The following is a 16,635-nucleotide window of genomic DNA, read 5'->3' as shown; positions in this document are numbered from 1 at the left end:
AAAGCGCCGCTCTTGACTACATCCTCTTAGTATCATTCTCTGAACGCTGCTGCAGAGTATAGCTCGATATAACGCACTGAAATTACGTTTCTGGATAAAGTGGGTGTAAACATACGCGTCTGAGATTTCTCCGATCTGCGAATTCTTTCTATGACGGGAAATTTTCACGGAACAGAATTTATATTTTATATTATGTTGTATGTGAATGACAGACGAGAAATTCGATGCACACATAAATAAACCATATTCCCAGCAACACTGCCGATACGAAGTATTGATAAGCCCACTACCACCACATTGCCGGCATCCATTACACGGCAACACTGATGCAGACAGACGCCTGTATCGTGTGAATCAACGACGCCCATACCGAACGTGCCATGTACAATCCAGCACGCATCCTGCCGCTCCATCCACCGGATATCCGCATCAACACTGGATAAACAGTCACTTCGCACGTCGCGCATTCGACAGCAGCCGCATCACAACGGTTATTCCAAGCATTAACGGCAGAGTGATGCGCGGGCGTCCGTTAAGCCACTCAGCATAAAAACTCGGGATTATTTGCCCAATAACTGAATTGTTTCCACCTGCCTCTGTTGACGCTGGTTGCTCGTTCTGTATATATATGCCTCATTTAATAGAACATCATCGCCGGCAACGCCGGCACTGTCGGCGCTTGTGGGACTGCGGCAATGCCTTCTTATTCGAGTAGGTCAATTGTCAATTGCCAGTTTGACAAATATTGCCTGCGTGCGTGTAAAACCGTGTATGTTGGTATATATATTGGCGATGGAAGAGGATAAGGCCAACCGTTGTGTCGTGTTCTGGTGCAGGTACGAGACGCCGCGGCTGGTTACCGTCCGCAGCTGCCGGGTGGGGGTTATCTATCGGATTGTCCAGATGTGTATTGTTGGATATTTGATCGGGTATGTTATTTTCTATTCTTTCGACTACTTCATTAAAATTTCAGCGCCTTAAGACAACTTTACTAAGCGCAGTCACATTTGAGGTCATATTTACACAAGGCAAGATTTGTGTAAATGCTAGAAATGTCTTGGAACACTTAAATTTCTAATTATTCTAGACATAATTTCAAGAGAATAAAACTGTTTTTTTACTTGAAAGACAAATTACAATTTTTGACAAATTCTCGGTGATCGACATTCATCTTCAGCTGAGCGCAATCACAGATGGAAATTTATGTTTTAACATGCAGACATTTTTTTTAGAAGTTTTCTTTTAGCACCCTTTAATTATTCTAAAATTATTTTCAAGAAGTTCAAGCTATTTTCCGGGGGAAAATAAATTGATATTTTCGCAATGCCTGTGTTTTTGCTGAATAATGCAAGACGCCAGGCAGATAACCTTACTTGCATATTTTATGCCGGCTTATTCATTATGCATTCGACAGTCATCATTATGGCCGTCCGTTCAGTTCCCAGAGTATGCTGCATTTATTCAGCATAATGCTGAGCGTTTGTATAGGAAGAAAACATTTCTTTGCTTCCGAGTTTATTGCTTATAACGGTGGATTCTGTAACAGATACGTGTTCTGCTACATGCGTGGCTATCAAGACTTCGAGATGGCGCAGAGCAGCGTGGTGACCAAGATCAAGGGCATGATGTACCGGTATCGTGCCAACAGCACCCGCAAGGAAGTCTGGGACGGTGTGGATTTTGTCGTCCCGCCACAGGTAAGAGCGTATCGTCCTTGTTACAATTGTGATATGATTTAAAGGTATAACTTCTGCGTTAAATTTGGATAAGAAATATCCGCGGAAGTTACGAATATGACAGATATAATTATGAATTACTAATTATATTCTATAAATCAAAATCTAATTGGCTGTTTATTTCTTTCCTCGGATCTTTTTTGGGATTTTAAAAACCTTCTTGTAAAAGCCACAGTACAAGGAAGGCATATCTGACCAAAACAGAGCACACAAGCATTTTTCAAGCATTTCAAAACTGAATTTAGGCTTGCAAAGTCGACTTTAGAATTTCAGGAAATTTAATTCCTCAGCGCGACTTCAGTTGTTTGCAATTTTTTTCAAATAGAAATACTTACAAGTGCATTATAAAATTCTTGAAAATTTTGGCACGTCATCTCTTCGTTAAATAAATCCCTATTTTAGAAGCCATTTCATTTTTCAACCGTTTGGAACTTTGTAATGATTTTTTTAAAAATACAATTTCTTCGGATTATTTTATGAAGCACACTTTCCCTGATGTACTCGCTTTACAGCTAAATATACTGGTGTATTAATGTGATCGATATCAAATTATTATCAAAACTGCACCATGCCTACGTCACGATCGATAGGATATTAATGGAGTCACGCAAAGCAAGTGCTAAGTGTCTATTATCCGAACGTGGGTACTTTTCCTCCCCCACACACAACAAAAGACCGTTGAAATTGTGAGAAAGTTTCTTTCTACAAAAAAATGACGGACTACAAGCGGGGCATATGGTGAGATGATGCGCGCTGAATTAAGCCACAATATTCCATCATTAAGTTTATCGTCCATCGGGGGATTTGGCGCTCAGGGACGCTCGAGCGTCTATTGATTGGGACTGTGGTTAGGCGTCTATAGAAAAACGCCGGAGACAGGATGTGCCGTTTCAGCAGTATAACATTTCCACTTCCTTAATTTGTTGATTTAATCCATAATAATAAACTCGCTGGAACGAATGGTCTGCGCGATCGATGTGCCGGTTTTTTATGTGATAGCTAATTGGATCGTTCCATCAATTGAGGTGTGAGTGTTTTTCTGCTGCGATAGGAAAGTGATGCGTTTTTCATTGCCACGAGTCTGGTGTACACGGCCAATCAGACGCAGGGACAATGCCCAGAGGTAATGTGTATAAATGCGTTCGCAAATAAACTGAATATGCATCATACTGCATGTATCAATCGCAAAAATTGGAAATTATTTCTTTGCTTAATTCCAAATATAAACGACATTTTCTCAAAACGTTTTCGTTTTATTTTATTTTTTTAACAACATTCAGTCAGTCAGCTGTACAGTAGTGACCTTTTAAAACCCGCTTTTCGGTTCGAGACGTTAAATTACATTTTTTCGCATTTTTTAAGTAAATCAAAATTTTTTGTTCGGTAGTATTTTTTTTATCTTTCAAAACCGGCTAAATTTTGAATTCTAAATTTGACATTTACGTCTCTTTTTTATAGTGTTTCATAAAATCAAAATTAAAATAAATGCAAATTATTTAAACGTTTTTAAATTTTTTAACGGAGAAATGGATTGCAAATTAACAGGCTTTTCAATGCTGAACCAGGTATTCCTATGTCTTTTTTCTGAACACTAAAGCATTGTGGAGCTGTTCGGCTTTGGTCTGTTAAAACCGATTAATTTGTAGCGTCAACATGTTCTGTTTATTTCCGGATGGTTTTGCTACGGCTTGCGCCTTGCGACGAAATGTTTATTCGTCTAGACGCGTTAATCAGGGCGGATATGATTGCAGGATCCCAATGTCGGCGCGGACGGCATCCTCTGTCACAGCGACGATGACTGCGCCGTGGATGAGCCGACGCCCTATGGGAACGGGCTGAAGACCGGACGGTGTGTGGTGTGGCAGGGCAGCGTCAGGACGTGCGAGATTAACGCCTGGTGCCCGACGGAAATTGATAAAACGCCCAAGTACGCAGATGTTCATCTTTGTAACTACGATAGTCAGATCATCACATCCGTGTAATTTTACTTGGTAATAAAAACCGGAGAGCCAACCAAATCAGTGCTTCTCCACAGGTTTCTCTACAGATACCCATCAACATTTAAAAATATATTTAAAGAATATTCAGAGGAGTTACTAAACCGATATTCAAAGAAAATCAACTTTCCAGAAATGCAACGAGGACAAGCTTTTAAGTTTAAAAAAATTTTCTTTAAAAACTATCTTCTTCAAATGCTAAACTTATTTTAGAACATTAGAGAACGTTTACACTTTGTATGAAAATATTTGAATTGCAGGTAACCAATTTTTAAAAAGATTGGAGTGACATTATTTTTATGAAAATTCTTTTTTTGTCTAAATTCGATCATTTCAAACTATGTAAAGTTAAAAATTTCCCCATAAGAAGCAATATTTTCAAAAGACGTTTACTTAAAATTCTTAAAAAATTATAAGAACACTCTGCGAGTAGAAAATTTTTAGTGGGTTGTCAGTGTCACTTAAAAAATTACGTACTTGATAGTGTAGCAAAGCGTTCTAACCACGAAGGTGAAAAATTTGTACATAACTATACAACTTTATTTCAAGTTTTTGTTTTCATTTTGAGAACTAATAGTTAAAGCACTGAGCAATTTCTTGCGCATCATCGTCATACTGTATAACCAAATTGTTCGATGAACGACAAAGTGCAATATCCCAACATTCATTGCCGGTTACGCAATCGTTGCCCGACATTTATAGTCAGCAATATTTCGATCCCGATCGGCGTGACCTCATTCCCGGCATCTGACATTTCAATTTACCCTGTATAATAATTTCCCATTTCTCAGGAGTGCCATTCTGCACGGCTTCGAGACGGTCACTGTCCTCGTCAAGAATCACGTGGCTTTCCCCAAGTTCGATAAGAAAAGGTCGGTGCTGTGAACCGTCCGGATTACAGGCTATCTGGTTTCACTGTGGCAACTGTTATTATGTTGGGGTTTGCTTGACGAGCAGGCGGAATATCCTGGATTCCATCAACCAGACATATCTGCAGTCGTGCCGGTATGATCCCCATACCGATCCGCTGTGCCCGGTGTTCAGTGTGGCCAAGATCGTCCAGCAAGCCAATGTCAGCTTATCGGAGATTGCGGTGCGGGTGAGTGAGCCGCATCATAATATAGGCAGCCATGCGGAAGTGGTATTGTGTTTTTTCCAGAGAATCTGACAGACAATACGTCGGCGTTGAGAACCCCTTTTTGCAAGATAATAATTTATTTATTTTCGAATTTAAATACGCACACATTTTGTCATGTAACAGACATTGTAACTGCTGAACAATTTTACCGTTACATTTTTGAAGTTACTTGTATTGAAAATATAAAATGTGTTTAAAAATTTGTGAGACAAAAAAAGATTTATAAAGCAAATAATACATTAATATAAATTAAAAACGGAAATGAAATATCATCTCTAACCACCTTAATCTGTCTTGCATTTGATTTGTCCTTCATAACACAACTTTAGACCATTAATAATTTTATTTTATAATTAAGTATTTGCTTTGAAAATTAATTCATTTTCCCAGTTGTGCCGACAGAACGTTTCATTCAAATCGGCAATCGTTTCTCTTCTAACCACGTCTTTAGAATTATGAGGGTGTACCTGTTTAAATTTCTATAATTATTTGTTTCAACACATCCTATATTATATAGTTCAATTTGGACGAAAGCGCGCGCTGAATTAGTTTTGTTATATAAGCAACTTTACTAAATCAGTTTGAGGTAACTAATGTTTCTTCTGTTTAAATAAAACTATATCGAATACAGATAAATATCAAAATAAAATCAGAGCACAAAAGAAGGTTTTAAGGTGAAATTAATTATTAACTAACATATTTATTTTTTTAATAAAACATTTTAAAATGAAAATAAAAGCACATCGTGGTATTTTAAAGAAATCAGTCTGTTTTGCCTTTGGTTTCTTAACGTGATTATTTATGTCTTTTTACTTCCTTTTTGAACTGTTTAAACCGTGATCCTATTTAAGCGGGGAGGTATTTAATTATCCATTACGTCAAATATTGACGTAGCGGATGCCGGCATTTAGGCCGTTAAAAGGCATCCCACAAGCGATCGATACAAACCAATTACGGCCGCGATATCAGCGCGATGATGTGGAGTGTGCCGAGGCAATTTATCTGCTTAATGCGCTTCCGATGACTGTTTATGCCGGGTGTAAAAAACCGCCTGATCATGGCTACACTGACTGATGATCCGCTTTTTCGCTTTTTTCCACCAGGGCGGAATAATCGGGTTTGATATCTCATGGAACTGTGATTTTGATTATGATGAGGAGTACTGTGTGCCGCACTACTCCTTCCGCCGTCTGGACAATAAAGACGACAAAGTGGCCAAAGGATGGAATTTTCGGTAATTTAATCCGATGTATACAGACATGTGCTGTAGTTTCCGGTTACATTTACAAACTCGGCTGGAAATATAAATGCTGTTGCAGGCATGCGTATTATTATTATGATGCCAGCGGTATACAGCGCCGGGATTTGGTGAAATTGTGGGGCATCCGCTTCGTCTTCAATGTCAACGGGCGCGCCTACAAATTTTCCCCGGTGAATTTTGCCATGAACCTGGGATCCGGGCTGGGCTTGCTGGGAATTGTAAGCAGAACTAACTCAACTTACACAATGAAATTTAATTTCATGCGTTTTTAATCTTACTGCGCCAACAGTGTGTATACTTCAGTAGTAAATTCGTGTACTTGCCAATGCTTACAGTTTTATCCTTCGTATGAAGCAGATTTCTGGCTAGCTCCTATTTATTACTTCTTTTTAAAAAAATCCAACTTATAACTACACCAAAAATATTTTCCAAAGTTACATAAAACTTTTAAGGAAAAAATTAATGTTTTAGGATAATTTAGTTAAAGCGTTTCTATTGAATAAATAAAGCTGCATTTGTTTTTGTACCGCATCCACATATAAACCATGACTTTATAATTTGTGAGAAGTTTCTCAGATAGATCAAAGCTAGAAGGTTTTTATGTAAATTGATTCATTTTGGAAAACTTCATGATATAATATAAAACTCTTAATTGAATTTTGATAGAATAAATGGCTTTAATATAAAAAATTCAGGAAAACCTGTTCATACGTTCTTTCTTTAAAATCGATAAGTGGAAAGCAAGTAATCCCTCCTAGCTAAAGCGATGTAAATTTGCCCAGTACATATTTATAAAACGTTCCCTTCGGACAGGCATCCGTGGTGTGCGAGTTCGTTCTGCTCAACTGTCTCCGCTCAAACGACGAACTTATCGAACAAAAGTTCACCAAACTAGACCACTTATCCAAGGTGAGCACCCGTGGCGCAACAAAAAAACCACGCTTTTATAGCCGCTATTGACCGTTGACTTTTGATTGTCATAGACTCCGCACTCGCGCACAAAATCCACGGACCTCGGCGTGATGAGCAATAGTGCATCGCGGTCGCGCAGCAACAGCGACTTCCTCTTAACGGTTCTCCCGCACTCTCTGGGGTCACCCCGAAGCAGTGCGCCGTTTTCGCCGGTACACGGGCACGGACCACCGCTGGTTACGATGGATGATGTTTAAGTTAACGAATCCACTGTCACGAATCTTAACGAAGCATGATGTGTTGTCGAGACCAATGTCCAAAAAAGGAACATATTTACAGCTTGACAGTAGCAATACAGTTTATGGATATCGTTGTCGAAAGAGACCTGTTAAAATTTAGGATCTCGTCTTCGTGTATTGTAGTGTGCGCGCAATATTATACAGACTAATTTCTATACCGTCAATCGCAAGTACAGAGTACGGTCGCAAAGGTCAGAACGCCATAAAAATATTGGGATGCAGAAGTGGCATTTATTCCGCAGTGCCACGTTCATTTGCTTCACTTTTCTTCGATAAATTACCTACGATCACTGGACTGGACTCCACTGTACCTCACAGCAAAACGACAACGAAAAACATATGAATGTCAGAGATAAAAAAAAAACAATTTTCGTAATTTTTCGTATGGAATACGGGTCAAATCATCGACCAACTTCGAGTGGTCTTCTTCGATAGTTTACTGCTTATGTACCACGAATTCTCGCTTGTCGCGAACGGTTAATCGACTTCATCTTCTCTTATCGTAAAGAGCACTATAAACAACAGAACGAAAATGCCTGCAACGCAGAGAAATTCAGAAGTACCACGTTTTTGTAAGTACACGTATCTGGTATTTGGAAGAACGACAACTAAAGCGGTCTATTTTGGCGAAACACAGAATACTGAACGTTACTTCGGTATAATGGCGTTAGTGTTACGTCCCCAGTACAAATCGACTTTCAAATGATTGAATTTTTTTCTGTTAGTTTTTGATGTAATATTACCTGAGGAACAACGTCTTTGCCTATAAGTATTAGTAGAGCAAAATCGTTTTCATTCGATAAAGTGTAGTATAATTCGTGAATCAGTAGGAAATATTATTACTATGCTCCAGTGCGGTGCGATTGAGAGTCCGACGCTTCGGTGCGCACATAAATGCTCGCAAGTATGAAGATCGTTTTTAGATCGAATTGCTAAGCTGCATCCTTTTTCCAAAATTTAAAATTAATTTGAAAGTTTAAATATTCATGATAACATTTGACAAAAAGGCTGGAACCGTTTTTCGTTAAACCGATCTTTAGGCATATGTGCGCTTACAACTTTCCATGTAGAAAGTGCGGAAAGTTGACGAATTTGGTATTATGTACCGGGTCGCTTCCCTTACGGCATACAGCTCTAACGCGCCAAGTGTGGACAGTTGCATAAAATAAATTAAGAAATATTTTCGTACGTCGTTTTGTTTTATGTTTTGCACTATTCTAGCGTAGTTTTTTATTGCGGATCAAAAAAAAATTAAAATCAAAGTCTTTTGATGTGCCAGTAGCGAGACGAGCGGTGTTTTAGGGGAGGGGGTAGCGGTCGTTTGTTTTATGCTTATGAATGCCCCTCGAGAAGTACCACCACTTAGGATCTTTGCGTGGGGTTTTTGAAAGTTATTGAATGATCCACAAGGTGTCCGTTACGCGTGTCAGAAACGTCTTACATGACCAGTGCTTGCGCTGATCTCGGAACAAAGTGGTTCTCCCATAGGCTTTTATGTTAAAAACGACATACCGAGAAGTGCGGTTGCCTAGCACATGGATCTGGGGACGTCGAGCTGATAACTTCCATGAATCAGATGTGGGTGACGCTAGTTTATTTTGGAGTGTTGACAAATATCATGAGCACAGGCGAGGAGGTATAAGCGCCGGGCGAATGGAAGAAAAAACCATTAAAGCGGTGACTAAAAAAGCTAAGACTTTTGCTTAAACTTGCTGGAACAAGATGCCTCGGGGTTACTGTGTAAACGAAAAGTTTAAAAATGCTTCTCAACATCTTCTGAATGAGATTTTATCAAGAACGGTTGCTTGCGACATTCGGCGGCTGTCCGGCGAAGGCGTAAAGGAGGTCGCCCTCGACTTTGACGGTGCCTGAGGTAAATTTGCAAAGGTCACGCAGGTTTCATGGAATTCGATGGATGTCCTGCACATATCGCAAGAGCATTGGTTGCGGAACAGCCCAAACTTATTATTTTTGCTGTGCGACATCAATGAAATTTTTAAACAAATTTTTGAGTCGGAAGATGGCAGCCACGGCCAATGGGTCAGGTCAAGCCACATTTTTAATCCGGTCGGTTTTCATTTTTATATCGCTGTGATTTCAAAAACGCTCTCAGCAGGGCAAACCAAAATGCAAAACATGCTAGACGCAAGCAGCAACGATATGAAAATCAAATAATTATAAATTTGTCTACGGCTACCCTTTAGTGATTTTTCAAAAAAAGTGTCCACACTTGCCGCGATAGGGCTGTATATCGCTTACAGATCCGTGTAAGCGATTTCGGATTCGTTTCTGAACTGACAAAGAAACTGCCTACAAGATTGTAGAAGGAGATATTAATGAAAAATGTCACGTTCCACAATCCTGTAGGCAGTTTTCTCGGTATTGTGCGGTTCCGTTGAACAGCCTGCGATAAAATATTACACATATCATGGACGTTACCCCATTACAGTCCTGCAAATCCTAACAGGACTGTAATGCAAATCCTAACCATCCTATCCTACCGGCTGCGTTTTTGTACCTTCCTCTTCTTTGTTTTAACTGCCCTCCTGCTGCAAAGCGCTGCCGTGCGTTGTAACAAAAAGGGCAGTCAAAAAAAACAACCAAGTCGATCATAATTGGTTGGGATCGGCACAAACGACAGTTACTGCAATTTTAAAACTAAATGCGCAAAGACTGTTCTGTAGCGCTTTTCTTACAGTAATCAAACTTTTAACAGTAATGCTGACTTTGTAGAATTTGCACAGATATTTTATTTTCTACCCACTGTGCTTACTGTGTTTAGGTGCTATCGCTACTGCTATCTTATTACAGTTCCGCCTGTTCACAAGGAAATACCGTCCATTCCGGCGGTTGCAGCAGATTTGATCGCTCATGGTAAATTTTGATCTGAACAGAGATATAAAGTGTACTGCTAATGGTAAGTCGCTACACATAACTGACTAAATGTTAACATCATAGCGCTCCCTTTTGTACCTTACAGTCATAACATGGAGTATTGTACAGGTAGAGTCCTAGTGCATCTTACAGAGGACTGACGCGAACCACATCAAAACCGAATTAAGAAGCCAGCCATGCGGAAAAAGCGTGCTAACACACTGATTCATTCGGCAAATACTTTGCTGGTTGCAGTAAACGGATTTCGGTCCGTTGGGAACGGAAAGCTAAAACTGATTGGCACGGGAGTACTTAATCAATAAACGAAGGTAACTAGGAAAGTGAACCGGTGCTGCCAAGCAAAACCAAACGAAAACGTTGCAGAAAATTCTGTTAGACATGATAATAAGGACAAGGAGCGTAAATACATTCAACAACTCAGCAACGTTTACTTACGTACTTGAATCTGAAAGAACAAGAATAATGCACAAACAAAGAAGGCGACTCCAGATAATATTTTCATTGCCAAAGCAGATGAAAAGCCAGCAGAAAACCAGGTGCAGTGAAATCACTTTCGATTCACATTTTAAGCCTTAGTCCTTAGCAAGCTTTTGACTGGATAATGCTTTTCGAGTGCTCTATGTGCGTGCTAGCAGTCTGAACGTATTAATTCTGGGTATACAACAGGCGCCCATTTCACCATCGTTTTACTATCGGCGCCCCATTTTGAACTATTTTGCTGCAGAAATTACGTGATAATCTTTACAGAAGGCAAAAATATTTCCAAGAGGGTATTGCAAGATTTAAAAAAAAACTTACCTAAGAAGACTGAGTCGTGGAGTTACATAAATAATGTTTTCTAAACCTCTTTGGTTTCAACCGTTTTAAAATGGTGTGGCTGTACTTAGCACACAATTCGCGAAAATGCACGAGAATTCCATTACTGGTTATGAATTGTAAAATTATTTAATTTTGAGCTGAAAAGTTATTTAAAAATTTATAAAAAACCTCTAGCGAGGATTTCATGAAGGGTAATCTGTGTATTTATGCGTGCTTATGTGCGAAACTTTATGAGAATCGGTACATATTGAGACTTTTGTGCGCAGAAGCTCGGGAAAATAAATGTGGTGCTGTGTATCGGCAACACGTCCTTTAATTTATCCGCAAAGGCCTATTTTACGTGTCTGGATGTTTTCCAGATTGTGACTAATATCTCCTGTTTAAAGAGAAAACAGTTACGAATAATGATATAGGAATATACCTTTATTAATTCCCGCCATGCTATCCCGTCGCACTGTAACACCGGAAAGGAAGACATGTTTGTACGGTAATTGTAGCCACTTCAGCAAAATCCTAATTATACCGCGGTCTATTGCTCAACGCGTTTTATTGCGCTGCATATATCGGTTACATGCGTCAATTATCAGCCGTCTTAAGTGTTTTTTCCTCTGGCTATGTTCCTCCTTGCAATCAATATGCCGGAGTACGCCTGACAACACTGCCGCATTTCCGTCGTTTGCCCTATATCCCTAATGGTACGTGCGCGTACAATATTACAGCGTTCAACTCGTAAAACACCAGCGCACATCACTCAAGGTCTGTTAATGTCTGTTAGCGGGCAAACTGCCCGACCAATTTGTCTCCGTGTTTCCAGCGTGAGCTGGGTAAATCATTTGCCGGTCTGGGTAAGGCTTTTTTCATCGTATAATTACTTATCTGCATGGATATACAGGAATATGCCGCCACGATGCTGGAGTATGACGATAACGAGCGGAGATTCTCGTTTTTCACCAGGTTTGATTTACCTTCTTTCTGCTGTATTTAGGACTCGCATTTTTTATTTTGATTTTACGATTGTTTATTTTAGTTCTCCAAACACGTAATTATTTTTGGCATTCTTATTACAGATATAACTCCCCGCGCGTTATAACGTTACGCTGTCCATGGCTCGGGACAATGTACCGGTTGTCGCAAGCCGCAATCGCCGTGTATCTGATCTGGTAGTTTAAAACTACACTATTAAAATTCATTATTTAATAATAAGAAATTTTATCAGTATATTTTTTATAGTTATTAGTACAAGTTTTTTTAGCTATTTTACGTAAATTTTGTATTTCTGTTTATATTCATTTTAATATTAAGGCATCTGGCTAATCTTATTCTGTTAACTGTTATCAGCTACGTGGTGGTGTTTACGAAATCCTATCAGGACACGGACGACGCCGTGAGCAGTGTGGTCAGCAAAACCAAAGGCTTCTTGCAAGCCGAGAATTTCGCCAATAAAATGTGGGACAGCAGCGATATCGGGTTTAGTCCGCAGTCATCACGCGCCGTATTTGTCCCGACTAATTACGTTTTTACACCCAATCAGACGCATGGGAATTGTCCAGAGGTGAGTCAGGAAGATGTATAACAGTTAACTGTAACAGCCCTCTGCTTTGCGCTTAAGTTGAATCCGATATCAGTTTCAGCTGCAACATAAGCAGGTTACAGCGACAAATGTCTTCACAAGTTAGTAAAATATTTTGAAAAATCTATTTTTTTCCTTATCAAAAACAACACGCAAAATTGTTAATGAATCTGAAGCTTTCGTTCTAACTGTTTGCATGATTATTATTAAGAAATAGTTGCCGCTTATTGTTTTCCATGCAGTTATCCATAAAAACATTAGATAATGCGACCGATAAATTATTTTTTTGTAGACAAATTATTCATAAAACGTTGCAGCCAAAGCATCAGTTTCTGTAAAACTACTATTTAATTTTATTTAAAACTATCCATAAAGCGGGAATGTTGCGCAACCAAGAATTAGCAACGAATACAATATCAGGTTACTGTTTGACGCGGACATAATAATTTCAGGATCCGAACGTGGAAACGCCGGGCAGTCTGTGCGATGACGACGAGGAATGCGTGCCGGACATGCCGACCATGTATGGGAACGGGATCCGCACCGGACGCTGCGTCTTCGACATCCTAGACCGGGAGAACTCCACCTGCGAAGTGCACGGCTGGTGTCCGACGGAACGCGATGTCCATTACCAGTACGCTAAACTGTTACGCCTGTAATAATATAAGTGGGACGTGGTATGCCGGGAATGTTGACACGAACTCCGTTGCGCTGTTTTTCCCAGTCACTCCCGCATCAACGGCTTCGAGAGCGTCACGGTCAGCATCCGCAACTATATCGTCTTTCCGAAATTCCAAGTGCAACGGTGAGATAGAGAATCCGCTACTTGACGGGTAAAATTAGCTGTTGTGACAGGCCGAATTGGGTTCATGACAGCCGCCAAACAGGCATTTGATTCTCGACAGTCAAACCGGACTGATAAAACTGAATTCTTAAAATAATTATTTTCCTCAGCTAAGCAGCATAAATAGTTTCAATTTATTATTTTTTAATTAAATTTAAACATTTAAAATAACAATATAAATAATTACTTTTTATATACAAAAATGAGCACTACGAAATAAATAAATTAAGATAAGGAACAAAATTTAAATGTGATACCTACAAAATATATTAAACTGTAAGACAAAAGCAATAAGTTGCTTATACAAAATTAACTATATCAAACAAAAATAATTTTTATTATTGTACGCTACAAATGAAGTTTTAATTTCAAGTGCAGTCACGTTTTATTTGCTGCGCCATTTTTATTCGAATTTTATCTTTTTTTCTATGAATAACTGAATCTTTGCATCAATTTGTGAGAATAGAGTTTCTGCTTTTCGGCACGCTAATATGAATCTACATGGAGTTAGGTAATTTTACCCTACCAAATGCCAATGTCCGCCAAGCACAACAAATTATAAATGATCGCGCGCGTGCCGGTTCGGCGTTTTCTTAGGCAGAACATCGTGCCGCAGAACCTGAGCGAGCTAAACTGTCGCTACCACCCGCAGACGGATCCGTACTGTCCCATTTTCTACATGGCGGATATTATTGCCCTGGCTAATGAGAGCCATTCCCAGATGGCCGTGCTGGTATGCAGGCCGACAAACGGCCGATTACGGCCGGGCGGCTTAAATGAAGCGGAGAATTCTTTTTAATTACGCGTACTGGCAGGGCGGGATTATTTCCATCCGCATCGACTGGGACTGCGATCTGGACTATGATTTGGACCAGTGTCTGCCGGTGTATTCCTTCCATCGGCTGGATAATGCTAGCGATCTAATAGCACCGGGATGGAATTTCCGGTATATTTTAGAGGTTTTATAAAAAGATTGTTAGAATTATTCATAATATAAATTTCAGTTAAATACCTACGTGTTTACGCTAGTGTTTGTTCGTTTTTAAATTTTTCTTATTTTAGTTAACAGGTTCAGCTTGCAGGTCAAGTGCTACAAGTGGTAATGGATTTCTAATATAACAATTTCGCTTATTCTTCGTTATTAAATATTTGTAAATAAGTGCTGCTTTTAATTCTTTTAATTTACGTATTCGTTTGGTTTTTGCTGTTTTTAATTCAGTTAAGCGGTTAATTATTTTTTTTTGCTTTTCTTAATAATCGCTCTTAATTTTTTGTCAAAGTTTGTAAATCTAATTTAGCTTTTCCTGGGCATAAAAAATTGGTAATTTGGCTTTTTCCCAGTCTCTTTAAAGCAGTATAAGTACTAATGATTCATCTTCTTTACGCTGCAGACAGTCGTATTACTGGCAAGATAAAACCGGCATAATGCGGCGTGATCTCATCAAACTGTACGGCATTCTGCTGGTCTTCAACGTACATGGCCAAGCCGGCAAATTCTCCTTCGTGAAAACCGTCTACACACTGGGCGCCACGCTCGGCCTGTTGGAAATTGTAAGGAATTATAAAATCCGTTATATCTTAAACAATCGATACAAAGGCGCCTTAATTTTTTGCAGGCCAGCATGATCTGTGATTTCATCCTAATCAATTTTGTGGCGAAAAAGCACAAAGAATTTGAGCGGAATCGTTCGGAATCGCTGATCGAGGATGACGAATCTGCTGCTGTAAGCGTGGTTACTACAAACCTGTTCAGCAATGTGAAAACGGGGTCATTTGTAGCCATCGACGGTGGTCACGCCCCTTTTGTCCCGTCGCTACGGCACGAGCAGTAGTCTACGGGAGACGAGTTTCTCCTACATGGACGACCACCGAATACATCCCTCCGCGTTACGCCGCTCCACCTCGTCCTTGCCGCAACAAAGGGTGGTGACCTTTGACCTGGGGGATCACCGTCCGCTGAGTCGCTCGGCAGGGTCGCTACCCCGTAATCATATAGTGCGTTGGACGCCGGATGATCGGCGGCAGCGCTGGATATAAAATGATACCGCGTCTCCTGTATGAAACTGTTGATAACGTAATATTACACTGGATAATTGTATTATTATTTCTAAATATTTCAAAATAGATTTTGTATGATACATATTATAATGTTTTGGAATGTCTGTTGCAGATTTTGCGAGCACCATTTTGGATTACGGTTACGTTCTTTTCGAAAACAGATAAAATTTGGGAAAATTAGTGCAATTAAATTAACAGAATCGTGGCGACGGATAACAAGCCGCAATCCCAGTTTTTTTTTTACTTGCTTAAGCTGATTTATTTAGGTAGTCGTGCTTTCTATAGGGTATAAGTGATGACAGGTTTCCGTATCTTGGTGAAAAGTAATTTTTTTGCAATGTTACGTTTGGTTCGGCTTTAACAGCTGAAGTCCACTTTATTGGTCAGCGTATTCCAACAAATCGACTGCATAAGAATTTATCGGAAAACAGCGGTTACTTGATCAGCATAAGTTTGTACAATGAAAGCGGTCTGATTTACATCAGCAGAGCGATGCACCGGTAGCTGATCAAAGCACAATAGGGCTTTCATTGGAATAATCGGGGAATGTTCCTAGTGGGGCTGCTAATGAGGTGGGCGATGGTCCAGCTGCACCTCGCAGTGGCCTTTCCTGTTTTTACCGTTGTGGTCGAAGGAGTCGATTTTACAGAAAAAGCCGTTCTTGTGGTCGCAGTCGGTGACGCTCGTGCACGCGGCGCCCTGTTGGCCCTTTCCGGCCGACACCGTCGCGGCCACCATCTGCAACACAGGAACGCTTACCGTACATTGCATTCGTGACTGGTCTGTATTTATATTACTGCAGCTTTAATTATTATTCCTGAGATCTGCCGTTAATAATCATTCTGTACAGTTATACAGTTTAGAAAACTGGAGTATTAAGAACATTAAATTTTTAAAATTTCAAATGAAAACGCGAAAAAGTGGAAATGATCCAGTCGGACCGCGATTAAAAAACGGTTCAAAATTGTCAACGGTTCGAGATTATTAGCGGGTAATATTTAATAAATATTTCTGAACGTAACGGAAATCAGCAGCGGCGTAATACGAAATTATAACAAGTTCAATGTTAAAGGTTAAACACACACTGACATGTAAAACCGTACCGT

The 16,635-nt window shown here is 39.7% G+C and overlaps 2 protein-coding genes across 2 annotated transcripts; both read left to right on the top strand.

Moving 5' to 3' along the window:
• Positions 1 to 456: 456 nt before the first annotated feature.
• LOC129588627 (P2X purinoceptor 4-like) lies at positions 457 to 7,540 on the top strand. The gene is made up of 11 exons (XM_055482982.1): positions 457 to 711; positions 837 to 929; positions 1,547 to 1,697; positions 2,788 to 2,859; positions 3,488 to 3,663; positions 4,525 to 4,605; positions 4,691 to 4,832; positions 5,975 to 6,105; positions 6,191 to 6,350; positions 6,946 to 7,041; positions 7,116 to 7,540. Exons 1-11 carry the CDS (start codon positions 629 to 631, stop codon positions 7,299 to 7,301), a joined length of 1,371 nt encoding a protein of 456 aa, XP_055338957.1. The 5' UTR covers positions 457 to 628; the 3' UTR covers positions 7,302 to 7,540.
• A 4,173-nt stretch (positions 7,541 to 11,713) lies between these two features.
• Positions 11,714 to 15,677, top strand: LOC129588545 (P2X purinoceptor 4-like). The gene is made up of 11 exons (XM_055482863.1): positions 11,714 to 11,752; positions 11,950 to 12,011; positions 12,125 to 12,217; positions 12,396 to 12,609; positions 13,080 to 13,261; positions 13,352 to 13,432; positions 14,069 to 14,204; positions 14,287 to 14,417; positions 14,863 to 15,022; positions 15,088 to 15,195; positions 15,251 to 15,677. The coding sequence occupies exons 1-11, from the start codon at positions 11,750 to 11,752 to the stop codon at positions 15,506 to 15,508; spliced, it is 1,428 nt and encodes a 475-aa protein (XP_055338838.1). The 5' UTR covers positions 11,714 to 11,749; the 3' UTR covers positions 15,509 to 15,677.
• The last annotated feature ends 958 nt before the right edge of the window (positions 15,678 to 16,635 follow it).

This window comes from Paramacrobiotus metropolitanus, unplaced genomic scaffold, assembly GCF_019649055.1.
Source record: "Paramacrobiotus metropolitanus isolate TYO unplaced genomic scaffold, Prichtersi_v1.0 Parri_scaffold0000001, whole genome shotgun sequence".
Classification (NCBI taxonomy): domain Eukaryota; kingdom Metazoa; phylum Tardigrada; class Eutardigrada; order Parachela; family Macrobiotidae; genus Paramacrobiotus; species Paramacrobiotus metropolitanus.
Note: the sequence above shows the minus strand (reverse complement) of the source record. Positions and strands in the feature narration are given on the sequence as shown.